Here is a 14,264-nt window from a genome sequence, read left to right as displayed (position 1 = left end):
GATATCAATGAAATAAAATCCAGTGAAATTTGGAACATCGCTTCAGTGATTGTTGGAATAGGAAAAGATTGTAGCCGAGCATCGAAAGTCCTCCGGATGATTTGGGAGATCGAGGCCTTGTCTTCTTATTACGTATGTCAGCATAGTTTGAGCAACAGGACCATGATCTACACCTTCAACCCCTACACGGATCGAGCCCCCAAACCCTGGAGAAAAGAGAAGATTGCAGACAAACCAGATGACAGATGGACATTGTACAGACAGCAATTCGTCAATAGTAAGTTACTATGATTAAAAATTTTTAATAATTGATTGAAAATTATTTACGGCAATTGTTATATTTTTCCAGACAAAAGCATGTGTTCCAATCTTACTTTTGACAAAACGAAATACTTGGATGGATATCCATTCAAAGTCTTTGCACATGGGAAAAATAGAGTTGTAACTGGTAAAACTAGTTATGAATTATTTAAAGAATCAGGCTTCGCCGAACCCGAATTTAAAAATGTGATCACTCCATTAAATATTACACTGGATGTTTACTCAAATCCAATTTATTCCAAGTTCGACGTTATTTCAAATCTCTTGAAAAATAAGACCTATGACATGTATTTAAAATATGTACCGTCCGAATATGACTTCGGTAAAGACTTCGATGTAATTCAATTTTACGGGCAAAATGGCTACGTAATAGTAACAAAAAAGCAGAGTATTATACCGGCAATCGAACAAGTAGTCGACCAAGTATTCACTAAACAATCGATAATAATGTCCTGTGTTATTTTGATCTTCATATTTATGATGATTCTGCTGAATCACAAGTTACAATTCGGTGCGGCCGCTCTAGATCTCCTGGCATTGATTCTTAACATGGGAATATTGACTCCCATGGATAGGTTATCTATGCGCATAACTTTCATAAGTGCCACGTTGTTTGTTTTGATTTTCAACCCGGCTCTACAGGGACAATTGGCTGCTGTATTGACTAGACCAGGTACTAAAAACGTTGAAACTTTACGGGACCTGCGTGACAACAACTATCAGGTTTACTACAATTCTAATATGCGTAAGTGGCTCATCGATACACAATTGTGGTCAAATGATTCTTTTGGCAAACAATTAGTGTCTTCTTGGGGTAATCTTGAAAGTTGCAGAAAGTGGATTGGGCAAAATTATTCGATTGCTTGTATTATACCTGAGATTTTTCTTTATGGTCAGAAAGAGGGTGAGCTCCATATATCGAAAGAAAAATTGTTTAATCAATATCAATGGCTCGCGGTTCGGAAACAATTTCCGTTAAAAGATAAAATCGACAAAATAGCGTTGACATTTGTTGAATCTGGTCTTTTAAATTATAATGAAAAACGTAATTTGTACAAAAAGTACGTACGGAAACAAAGATCGATTAATAGAATTAAGATGCGCGAACAAAATGACCAATTGGATATCGAGGAATTTGAGTTGTTTTTGTTGTTTGTTGTACTCAGCGTAATTTGGCTGTTTCTGATCCTTCTTATTGAGATAATTTGTAAAAAGATGCAAGACTACCATGAAAGACGTCTGCGCGAATCGACAATGAGAAAATTGATAATGAGAAGGAGAATGGCGGCTGCCTTTAGACAAATGGCTTTTTTTGCCGAACAAAATTGATTATTTTTAATATCACGTGTGCTGTGTTACTGTGCGTGTTTATTTATCGATTACTGTTGTGTGATGCTTAAATTACTGGCAATATCGCGTTTCGTTGACATTCTATCAAAAAATCTAACAACCGCTGAAGGCCCAATGGCGTCAAAAATTTTCTGTTCTCCAATTTTCACTTTTCTTTCTTCAGATATAAAAAATCAAAATTTTTTTTTCACCAATTCAATTTTGGAATTAATTTTTTTTTACGTCCTTATAGATCCTGAGTATTAGAATGACATATAAAAAAATTATATTGAATAAAAAAAAAAATTATCGGTAGATCTATTCTACTTTAGATTTCATTTTTGGAGATGTAAATTTTCTAAATTCACGTTATGGGTTTTATTTAATTCGTTTTTTATTTGCCTGGAAAAATAAAGTTGCGTAAAATATGTAGGTCAGTTAATATTTTCTGCAAATCGATTTTTCTAAAAGTGACAATGTTGAGGCGGGAGAGTTATTGACTACAAAAATAAAAAACTACATATGGATAAATTTAAAAACTCATACATGTAACAGTCGAACCGCGGACGGACACGTATCCTTTGCCACCACGTCAACAGGAATTTATTTGTTTATTTATTTTATTCCGTTAGTTACAGCCTGCATAGTATACGTGGCCAGTAACTATTCGTTTTAATTGATTTTTTTCAAAGCAAAACCATAATATATAAAAATGTGTTGGCGAACCGCGGATGGACACGTATCTTTTGCAACCTCAGGAAGGAAAACACTATTTGTATGTTCATTTTATTCCGTCAGTTGCAGCTGAGAAATCGAAGAGAACAAACGCGTATTTAACGAGCATAAATTTATTGATTCTGAATATATTAGTTTATTAAATAATTGTTGCACCAAAACAATAACAATGAAGTGGACGAACGAAATTGTCCTGAGTATTTTATTTTTGAGTGTCATCGACTGCTACAACATCAAGATTTTTGATTCTTCGCCATCAAATGATCATCCGATTTTTCACAAACATACGGTAATTTATTTATTCTTTTAATTTTTATCTGAATAATTAATCAATTGGATGATTTATTTTTCAACAGTGACAGCTGCTAGAAATGTGTTTTCCCAATCAACTGAATCCTGTTGTTCGGAAGTAACGCTGGAGCTAACAGCTGGAGCCTTCTTTGCCATTCCACTTTACAACTCGATGCGGACGTCCGATTCGAGTTGTAAAGTGGAATGGCAAAGAAGGCTCCAGCTGTTAGCTCCAGCGTTACTTCCGAACATTCTCCCCCCCAATTCCGCAACTAGGTGAGGAATTAGAATCCTCTTCTTGTGAGTCGTCTTGATGTGGAGAGATTGGCAGTGGAGCGAGTTTGACTACTGGTCGAGTAAGAGTCGAGGTGGCAGTTTTGACAGTTACTACTCTGCACAATCCATCCTGCCCAAGGTGAAGTTGAATGACTCGAGCGAGAGGCCACTTTGATGGAGGCAATCGCTCGTCGGTGAGGAGAACTAATGAGCCCACTTTGATGTTGTCTTGAGTTTTCTGCCATTTCGAAATCGATTGATGCGCTTGAAGACATTCCGTTGACCATCTATCCCAAAATTTTTGAAATCGTTCTTGAATGCGTTGAAAATGAGAGAGTCTTGGTTCAGGTACAGAACATAGAGATGGTTCTGGTATTGTGGTCAGAGCTTCTCCACGAATGAAGTGTCCTGGCGTTAAGGCTGAGATGTCTTCTGGGTCGTCTGAAAGCGCACTGAGAGGTCGTGAGTTGAGTACCGCTTCTACTTGAGCGAGGAAGGTAGAGAAGTCTTCGAAAGTGAGAAGCGTGTCTGAGATAGTTCGTTGCAGATGGTGCTTTACTGATTTAACTGCTGCTTCCCACTTTCCACCCATATGAGGTGCTCCAGGTGGATTGAATATCCACTTAGTTCCATCATTAGCAAGAATCCGTTGAAGTTCTTGAGATTCCTTTGATGATTGACGAAATAGGTCTTTGAGAATGGCGTCAGCACCTTTAAAATTCGTGCCGCAATCACTTCGAATAGTCTTGCAGATGCCACGACGACTGGTGAAACGTCTAAAAGCTTTGAGAAAGCCTTCTGCTGAGTAGTCTGAAACTGCTTCTAGGTGTATTGCGGAGGTCGTGAAACAGACAAAGACTGCAATCCAGCCTTTAAAGGTTTTTGCACCTCGACCTTGAAAGGTTTTTAATGTGATTGGACCGGCATAATCTACTCCAGTGTTCTCAAACACTAGAGAAGGTGTGACTCGAGAGGTCGGAAGTGGAGCCATGAGTTGTTGAGCTCGAATTCCACGTATTCTGGCGCACACAAGGCATCGTTGAATGAATGACTTTATGGGGGCTCTGCCACCGATGATCCAACAAGTCTTTCTAACGTGAGAGAGAGTTAGTTGAGTACCACCATGAAGAGTTCTTGAGTGGGCATCTGCGATTATCAGATCTGAGAGCTTGCTGTGTCTGGGCAATATTGCCGGGTGTTTGCTGTCCTCGGACAGTTGAGAGTTCTGGAGACGACCTCCAACTCGCAATATACCAGTATGGTCAACTATTGCAGTTAGTCGAGACAGAACATGATTCTTGTGAAGTCCTTTTCCAGCTTGAATAGCCTTGATTTCTGAGGAGAAGTATGCACATTGAGTCTCCCGTATCCAAAACAGCTTTGCAACCTCTAAGTCAGCTGGGTTAATTGGTGAGATGGCTAAACTGGAGTTTGGAACTTGTTTGAATCTTGAGATGGCTCGCTGACAGATTGCTGTGATTCTGAGTAGTTTCGGAAGATTTTTATTGAAGGATTTGACTTGAGGTAGGTCGATGAGATCCCACAGTAATGGAGGTGACGTTGCTGAGAGTGAGATGCCGGGTCTTTCTTCCAAATCATGCTCTGGAGATGGTGCTACGGTTGATGGCCAAAATTCCGGAGATAGCGAGAGCCATGGTGGTCCAGTCCACCACAGTGTGTGTTCAATGAGTTGAGAAGCGCTTAAGCCCCGAGAAGCACAATCAGCTGGGTTGAGTTTACCGGATGTAAATCTCCAATGAGCATGTGGGACAGCCTCATGAATGGCTGATACTCGATTGCCCACAAACTCCTTCCATCTCATTGGATTGTTCTTTACCCATGCGAGCGTGACTGAGGAGTCAGTCCATAGAAATACTGGCACATTACTGAGATTGAGGGTCTTCTGAGTATGGTTTGTGAGGTTTGCCAATAGAGCAGCTGCTGATAACTCTAGTCGTGGAATGGTGAGACGTTTGAGAGGTGCCACTTTTGTTTTGGAGCAGACTAGCGTAACAACTGACGAATTGTCCGCATATGTTACTCTGATATAGACTGCTGCTGCCATAGCTAACTGAGACGCATCTGAGAACCCATGAAGTTGTATGGAATAGGTTTGAGAGTGCAAGTGTAACCACCGAGGTATTTTGATTGTCGAGAGAGTGTTGAGATCTTCTCTGAATTTATCCCATTGATGAATTATTTCAGGCGTTAGTGGGTCGTCCCAACCAATCTTCTCCAGCCAGAGTTGTTGCATTAGGATTTTTGCTCTGATAATGACTGGGGAAATGAGTCCGAGTGGATCAAAGAGTTGTGCCACTTCTGAGAGAATGGCGCGTTTGGTAATTGCTGGCTTGAATGAGATGTTTCCTTGGAACGAGAAAATGTCTTCATGAGGATGCCATGTGATACCTAGTATCTTTGACGTGAGATCTTCGAACGTATGAATGGGCTGCTCTTGTTGGGTTGAGATACTTGGTGGTGAGAATTGCGGATGATTGCTTTTCCACTTATCAAGTGGTAAGCAAGCTGAGAGGCACATGTCATTTAATTGAGTAGCAATGTTCTTGAGTTGTTCTAGGGTTTCTGCACCACCCGAGATGTCATCAACATAACTACCTTTGAGGATGGTATCTACTGCAAGTGGATAATTAGCGCCTTCATCAGCTACTAATTGCTTCAGTACTCGACAAGCAAGATATGGGGCTGACCTTGTGCCATATGTTACGGTCGTTAGTTGATAGGCTCGAATAGTTAAGTCTTGATCTAGCCAGAGAATGCGTTGAAGGTCCCAATCATCTTCATGAACCTTTATTTGCCGGAACATCTTTACTATGTCCGTAATAAAGATGTATTTGTGTTGTCTGATGTAAAGCAATACGTCAAAGATGTCTGATTGAGTCTTTGGACCAGTATGCATGATGTCATTGAGTGATACTTGAGATGACGTCTTGCTGGATCCATTGAAAACGACTCTGAGCTTTGTAGAGGTGCTCTGCTCACGTAATACTCCGTGATGAGGGAGATAGTACGTATGAGAGGGCTCTGGAGCTTCTAATGGTACAGCCACCATGTGTCCGAGACTTTCATATTCTTGAAGGAACTTAAAATATCGCTCTTTGAGAGTTGAATCAGAGGAGAGACGTTTGAGAAGACGTTGAAGGCATCGTTGCGCTGTTAACTTGGAATTACCCAACCGTGAGATATCGGAGTTGAGAGGTAGTCGTACAACATAACGACCAGAATCGTCCCGATGATGAGTAGCAGAGAAGTGTTGTTCGCACTCTGACTCAGCCAAGTTGAGGTGTGTCTCTGATGTAGTTGGAGCTTCCTCGAGTACCCAAAATTTGGTGAGTGTATCTTGGAGATCCTCATTGCTGGTCAAATGAAGAGATCGCAATGGCCTCAACTGAGATGCCGTGGATGCTTGCCCGAGAACAGCCCAGCCGAACACGGTGTGTATCGCCATAGGTTCCGATGAACCTCTCATAACTAAACGAGGTGACTTGAGTATGCTTCTGAGATTGTCTGCGCCAATGAGAATGTCTACTGGACCTGGAGTTAGGAAGTCTGGATCAGCTAGCTCCAGGTTGTTGATATGAGTCCAGTCTTGGTTGGCCACCACTACTGAGGGAATGTGAGTGGTAATTTTTGGCAATATGTGCGCATCTAGTTGTACTTGAGATGGCGAATGCGTGGACTGTAATTGAAGAGTAGCCAGACCTAGAGTTGTGCCGGGTGAAGCACTACCAACTCCAAGTATTGGAATTGTAGATGATTTTTTAAGGAGCCCGAATTTCTTAACCATTGGTAACGAGACTAGTGTCAATTCCGATCCTGGATCTATGAGGATACGTGCATGATGTTGAGTATTGCCTGAGGATAAGACAAGTACCTTGCATGTGGCTAGTAGCACTGCTACTCGTGAGTGGACTATTGATAATGAATGAGAAGTCCGTTGTTTGCTTGTTTGAGAAGTCGAGTCAGTGGGTAGAGATGTGACTTCTGTTTGAGTAGACGCGTTGCATTGCCTTTTGAGAAGACTGCGTGGGCTCCGAGAGGTCCTGCTTAACCTTCATTGTGGTTGATCGGAGCTGACCGTTGATTCAGTGTCGTCTGGAGAAGGAGCTTGAGAAGTTACTGGCGCAGTGGTAGCTGGTAGAGTTGTCCTAGGTCCCTGATGGAGCAGGGTGTGGTGGCGCTCTTCGCAAATTTTGCAGCCTTTTGTAATTTCACACTTGCGCACGTTGTGCCTGCCAAGGCAGTTGAAGCAGAGTCTTTCTTTGCGAACAATGTCCATCTTGTCATTGTAGCTGAGTTGACTGAAAGACGGACAAAAGGCGATGTAATGAGCCTTTTGACAAGCGCTGCAAAAGTTGTTCAGGTTTCGAATTCCCTGAGGTTCAGCGTGGACGAGATGAGCATGTGCGGGTGGAGTGCGCTGAGCCGTCTGAGAGTAGCTTCTTTTAATTACTACTGATGAGGAGGCGTTCTTTGCTGGAGGTGGCTTAGCAGGAGGGAGATGGCTCTCCATGCTTTCCAAAGCTCTGGCTGAGCCAGTCAGAAATGTCTTCAGTTGTTCGTAAGTTGGGAACTCTGTGCTGGAGCCCAAATTGATCTCCCAAGCCTCTCTAGTGCGAAAGTCTAAAAGCTGTACCACATCATGAACAATGAGGTCATCCCATGTTTGAGTGGAGCATCCAAGTGCCTTTAGTGCATTTAAGCACTCAGAAACTGTGGTCAGGATGTGGTTTAGCTCCTTGGCTGAGCGGTGTTCCATTCGCTGAAGAGATCTGAGTTTGCTGAGGTGAGCCGTCTTGAGAAGTCTCTTGTTTTCGTATCTGGCAGTGAGAGTATCCCATGCTGGAGCAAACGAGTCGGCTGATATTTTGAGATTGGCGATGAGACTGGCAGCATCTCCCTCTAAGCTAGCACATAGGTAGTGCATCTTTTCTACTGCTGAGAGGGCTGGATTTTCTCCGACAAGTGAGACGAACATGTCTTGAAAATGTCGCCATTCGGCGAAGCTTCCGGAGAATTTCGGGACGGAGATGCCTGGTAGAGATGGTCGCTGGTGAGATGTCCCTTGCATGCTGGTGTCAGCAAGAGTGTTACCAGCTGGAGGTTCCATTGCCTCCAATTCCGCAATACGAGTTGACAGAGCAGCCTCAGATAGTACGAAAGCCTTCATTGACAAGTCGTACCATTTGTCCTTGAAATAATTGTGATCTGGAGATGCATCGGACTTTGAGGAGACTAGTTTTTCGTGATCTAGCTCGAACTTTTCCCAGTTCAGCTTGAGCATGGCTAGCTTTGCTCTGGCAGCGTGAATGTTGACTGTTGAGATGACTCCAGTCTCGACTTCGGTTGCGAGCTCCGAGATGTAGAGAAACCTGGTTTCTTGAAGCTTGAGTTTTCCTGCTGAGTTGGCCATGATGAGGTGACGGTGATGATTCAATCAATCTAAACCCCCCGCAGCACTCCGTGCTCCGCAATGCGTTGAGCTTAGATTGACCGATTTAGTTGAGATGTCCCTGGCCTCTTGAAGTCTGTGTTGAGAATTTCAACTTCAATACAACCCAATCCGGCTCGAAGGACCAAAAAATGTTTTAAGGAGCCCGAATTTCTTAACCATTGGTAACGAGACTAGTAGTCAAACTCGCTCCACTGCCAATCTCTCCACATCAAGACGACTCACAAGAAGAGGATTCTAATTCCTCACCTAGTTGCGGAATTGGGGGGGAGAATGTTCGGAAGTAACGCTGGAGCTAACAGCTGGAGCCTTCTTTGCCATTCCACTTTACAACTCGAATCGGACGTCCGCATCGCCGGATGCTTCTCCATGGTCCGCGCCTTCTCCCACCTCGCCAACCGACGTCTCATTGGTCAACTCTTAAGATTTCCCTTTCTCCTCGAATCCGAGACTTCTCATTGGAGCGCAGATACCGACGTCTCCCACTCCTCGGAGAACCTTCTAGAACCCAGCTCTCGGGTATAAAAGAAGGAACAATCAGAGCGGCAGCGCATTAATTCTTGAACAGTTTAACTGGCAAGAGTACCTCATCGAATAGCGAGCAAGGCTATTGCAATCGTAACTCAATAACTAATCAAGTGCGCTAGCTTGATTAGTCTACAGCTCTACTCTACAACTAAATCAGTTCTTTTTAGAACTTTTCACCGGTTGACTAGCACTTTTCAGCGCTAGCCAACCAAACCTCCGGGTTCGTAAGATAATTCTCATTGACGAGTTTCTCCAGCTAAGTTGACTAGCACTTCTCAGCGCTAGCCAACTCGACCTCCGGGTCAGTAAGAAAACTTATCACACTAGTTCTTCTCAGGACTTCTCAGCAATCTACGTAGAAACTCTAACCAACGGTCTTTTTAAAGACCAAATCGGCCTTTCTCAAGGCCACCACATCAATTCAACGTACGAATTCCTCTTCATTACAACCCAATTCACCGGCAGACTCCTCGTTTGAACACCTGTGGCCATTACCGCTGACCTGATTGATGTTATGCACGAGACTCAAAGAAATGAAGCCGTCGACGCGTCCCTTGTTGTCATCGACAAGAATTTCAAGTCTAAAGCGATCAAAAAATACTACCCACGGCACCCTACTTATGTTCTATCGACCGACTCAATTGACCGACTCCGGAAAAATATTAATCAAATAAAATCCAGTGAAATTTGGAACATCGCTTCAGTGATTGTTGGAATAGGAAAAGATTGTGACCGTGCAGGGAAAGTTCTCCAGATGACTTGGAAGATCGAGGCTTTGTCTTCTTATTTTGTATGTCAGCATAGTTTAAGCAACAGGACCATCATCTACACCTTCAACCCCTACACGGATCGAGCCCCCGAACCCTGGAGGAAAGAGAAGATTACAAACAAACCAAATGACAGATGGACGTTGTACAGACAGCAATTCGTCAACGGTAAGTTACTATGATTAAAAATTTTTTCATCGTATCTGCGCTGAATGTTGGAATTTCTGCCTTGTTTAGAGGAGAAAGTCGTTCTTTTTTTCTATGAAAAAACAAATGATGAAATTTAGCGCATGCGCAATTCTTCCCACGATCAGAGGCAAAAATTTAAACTTTCAGGCGCAGGTCTAGTGAATGCTAGTATTCACCAAGGAGGGGTGAACCTTCAGCTAGGGTTCACTCAGAAAATTAAGTAATTGTGTTTTTTATGCTAAATTTTTAATCCCGATCATCTAGAATGATAGGAACGTTTTTCAATGCAAAGATAGTTAGCGTTATAATTTTTTTAAATGGAATTATTAATTGTTGGATGATGACTTATGCAATCAATTTCGTAATAGTCACTATCAGGATGGTAACAATTGTAATTTCAGATGTTAACTGTTAACATTTGGATTATAAATGTAACTATTTAGTATAATAATAATAATTAACTCTAATTAACATACAGGATTTTCCCAATTATTATAAATATGGAGAATATTACAATCTAGATAATTTATACCACTATCTAGATAATATTCATTATCGGATTAATGGTAGAAATTTTACCATATCGAGATAGTCTTCCTATAATTGATTTTCCCGAGTGTAGGCAATTATACACGTGGGTTGAAATGTCCGACTTTCCTCCCCTGATATATAATATACTACTTACATAAATCATTCATAATCATTAACAGTAATTGTATATTTTTTTTTTGTAGACAAAAGCATGTGTTCGAGTATTACCTTCGACAAGACCAAATCGTTAGATGGATATCCAGTTAAAGGCTTTATGTTTACCGACGAGAAAGATAAAGTAATGACTGGTCTACCTCCTATTGAATCATACGGTTCCAGAAATACCATGTACACAACTTTAAAAGATCTTATCGCTGCATCAAATGTCACATTGATTACTTATTCAAAGCAAACTTCTCATAATTACGGCCCTGTCTTCTCATCATTATCAAATAGAACCTATGACATGATTCTACTTTGCCTGCTATCGGGATCTTTCCCCCCTGAATTTCTTGACGTCGCTTCATTGTATTTTGAAAATGGCTTCGTAATAGTAACAAAAAAACAGAGTATTATACCGGCAATCGAACAAATAATCGATCAAGTATTTACCAAACAATCGATAATAATTTCCTGTGTTATTTTGATCTTTATATTTATGATGATTCTGCTGAATCACAAGTTCCAATTCGGTGCGGCCGCTCTAGATCTCTTGGCATTGATTCTTAACAGGGGAATATTGACTCCCATGGATAGGTTATCTATGCGCATAACCTTCATAAGTGCCACGTTGTTTGTTTTAATTTTCAACCCGGCTCTACAGGGACAATTGTCTGCTGTATTAACTAGACCAGGTACTAAAAACGTTGAAACTTTACGGGATCTGCGTGACAACAACTATCAGGTTTATCACCATTATTATATTGAAAAGTGGCTCATCGACACACAATTGTGGTCAAACGATTCTTTTGGCAAACAAGTATCGTCTTATTGGGGTCATCTAGACGGTTGCAGAAAATTGATTGGACAAAATAATTCAGTTGCTTGCATCATATTCGATGATTTTCTTGATGATATAAAATCTAGTGACGAGTTTCATTTTTCTAAAGAGAAATCGTTTAACATACATGAATTTCTCGCGGTTCGAAAACAATGGCCGTTAAAAAAGAAGATCGATGAAGTAGCCATGAGACTTGTGGAGTCTGGTTTCATAGAACACTCGGAAAGACAAAATGTGTACAAGAATTACGTGAGGAAACAAAAATTGATTAATAGAATTAAGATGCGCGAACAAAATGACCAATTGGATTTCGAGAAATTTGAGTTGTTTTTGTTGTTTGTTATACTCAGCGTAATTTGGCTGTTTCTGATTCTTCTTTTTGAGATAATGTGTAAAAAGATGCAGGACTACCATGAAAGGCGTCTGCGAGAATCGAAAATGAGAACATTGATGATGAGAATGAGAATGGCGACTGCCATTAGACAAATGACTTTTTTTGCCGAACAAAATTGATTATTTTTAATATCACGTGTGATGTTTTACTGCGACGTGTTTATTTATCGATTGCTGTCGTGTGTTGTTTAAATTACTGGCAATATCGCGTTTCGTTGACATTCTATCAAAAGACCTATCAACCATCGAAGGCACAAGGGCGTCAAAAATTTTCTTTTCTATAATTTTCCCTTTTTTTCTTCAAATATAAGAAATCCAAATTTTGTTTTTCCATCGATTCAATTTCGGGTTAATTTTTTTTACGCCCTTTTAGGTCCCGAGTATTAAAAGGTCATAAATAAAATTTACATTGAAAAAAAAAAAATTTTAATGCTCTCTGACATCTATGACTCGTAAAGTTTCATTGTTTATTTAATATGTCGTGTGAAACCGAGGAGGGTCGGGCAAAATGGACCCCTCCAAAAATTTTGTTTTTTCCACAATTGATTTTATAAGTCACCCATGCCTCTTATCACGATTTTTACACAATTTCGAATGATCAAAAATTATTTCTTACTTTTTTCGGGGATGGCCCGTTTTTCCCGCTTGGAAAAAAAAATTTTTTCGAAGGCTTCTGGAAATTTGGTTAAATGACTTCAAATTAACCCGTGTAAAAAAAATTGTTTAAAAAAGGTTAAAAAAGTGTTTACTAGTCTAAACTTCAAAACGTGACACAACGACGAATTATTTTTGAACGTTTTTTAAACTTTCGAAAATTCCGGGGAAAAATCTTAAATGTCCTGATATTATTAAAATAAGATAAAACGAAAAAAGGTCAAAAATAGTTCGAAATCCGTTTTTTCTGAACGGATTGTGTACTGAAAAATGTTAATTTGTGGTATTAAGTCAATTTTTTTTTTCTGTGCATTTTTAGAAGTTTGAAAATCGTTTGAAAAAAGGTCGTCATTGTGTCAAGTTTTGAAGTTTAGAATAGTCAACACTTTTTTAACCTTTTTTCAACAATTTTTTTTACACGGGAAAGTCAAGAAATAAGATCCGAAGAATTTGAATCCACGAAAACTCATTACTTTTTTAGTGGTCCTGTTTTGCCCACCCTTTCACTATTTTATTATTAAGAGAAGAAAATTTGATGTATTTTCTTATTAATATTTTGTGTAAAATTATTGTCAATTTGTTGAAGCTCAAAAAATTATAAATACGTTCTAATAAAATTTGTCGAATTGAAAAATTAAAAATTCATGTAATTACTAATTTTTATTCATGCATTTAATTATTATTTACATTCATGCCTAATTTTATTTATAAGTCATAAGGGTAAAAGAACTCACTGCTGCAGTCTTGGGAAGAAGTCCACCGCTTTCTGTCTTCAACCTGCAGAGTATTGCTCCCGTGTTTCCTTATACTCCTCCCCCATCCGGCGGTGATGGTTCCGAGTCTCGAGAACGCTCTTTTTACCATCGGCGACGAGGGCACACTTTTGGGCCTAAACATATCACAGCCAGTATCTCACAGAAACGGTTGAACGGCACCTCAAGGTACGGAGTACACTTTTTTTTCACAGGAGTCAATTGAGGATCGGGGTCGGGATTTTTTTTCACAACAAAACTGTCAAATTTACTACTGATTCATTACAAGTTAATTAGCTTGTGGTCATGCAGTGCATTGGAAAATGGTCAGGATGTGCCGTATACATAAAATATTATAATTATAATCAGTTACCAAAATTCAAATTAATTATAAATGAGCATTCGTTAATTTTTTTTTTTAATTTCACCGTCGGCATTAATGGAGTCAGAAATTTTACGGTTATTTTTTAGTTAGAAGATTTTTGTAGCCATGAAAATTTAAGAATTTAAAATTTTGAATAAAAATTCGGTCATTAGGGAACTGCGGCAACTCAAAAATTTTTTTTTAATTTTTTGACAACAAATTTTTGTTTATAAAAAATTACTAGTAGACATCAAAGATTTTGAAGTTTAAAAATAAATTTTTCAAAATTTTTTGAATAATTTATTTATGAGTTATGGGTAATTTGAGTGTAAACACGATTTTTAAATCGACTCCCGATAACTCGGTGATAAATTACTGTAGGAAGTTCACGGAGCAGCCGAATCTCGGCTCAAAAATCAATGAACAAGATTTCGATTCTAAATAAATAAAAAAAATTTTTGCAGCTCCGGAAATTTCTCGTAAAAAAAAATTTTGAAAAATCAATGGCCACTTTTTCTTCAAATTTACCAGCCGTAGGTTAGAAAATTTTTCCTTAAAATCAAAAGCTCTGAGCTCCGAAGCAGATTTTTTCCAAGCGTCAAGTTTTTTTTAAATTCAAAAAATAAATGAAAATTTTCTTGAAATTATTCGAGTGAAATTTTTA

General features: G+C 39.6%; 2 protein-coding genes across 5 annotated transcripts in view; one reads left to right on the top strand and one right to left on the bottom strand.

Moving 5' to 3' along the window:
• LOC130669474 (uncharacterized) overlaps nt 1-14,264 on the bottom strand; it is a 77,052-nt gene that overhangs the window by 11,051 nt on the left and 51,737 nt on the right. For 3 of the 4 annotated variants that reach the window (XM_057472410.1, XM_057472411.1, XM_057472413.1), the window contains one exon: nt 13,219-13,373. In XM_057472410.1, the coding sequence (XP_057328393.1) occupies nt 13,219-13,373 (155 nt within the window). The remainder of the gene's footprint in view (nt 1-13,218; nt 13,374-14,264) is intronic. The other variant, XM_057472412.1, reaches the window with a different exon arrangement.
• Nucleotides 8,756-13,084, top strand: LOC130669475 (uncharacterized). The gene is made up of 2 exons (XM_057472414.1): nt 8,756-9,885; nt 10,641-13,084. Exons 1-2 carry the CDS (start codon nt 9,465-9,467, stop codon nt 11,948-11,950), a joined length of 1,731 nt encoding a protein of 576 aa, XP_057328397.1. The 5' UTR covers nt 8,756-9,464; the 3' UTR covers nt 11,951-13,084.

This window comes from Microplitis mediator, chromosome 6, assembly GCF_029852145.1.
Source record: "Microplitis mediator isolate UGA2020A chromosome 6, iyMicMedi2.1, whole genome shotgun sequence".
In the NCBI taxonomy this organism is placed as follows: domain Eukaryota; kingdom Metazoa; phylum Arthropoda; class Insecta; order Hymenoptera; family Braconidae; genus Microplitis; species Microplitis mediator.
This window is presented reverse-complemented; position numbering and strand designations above follow the sequence as displayed.

What these genes read in the sequence shown, in the direction of transcription:
- LOC130669475 (XM_057472414.1), top strand. Translation starts at nt 9,465, where the DNA reads ATGCACGAGACTCAAAGAAATGAAGCCGTCGACGCGTCCCTTGTTGTC. An exon ending in CAGACAGCAATTCGTCAACG is followed by an intron (nt 9,886 to 10,640) that starts GTAAGTTACTAT and finishes TTTTTTTTGTAG; the next exon opens with ACAAAAGCATGTGTTCGAGT.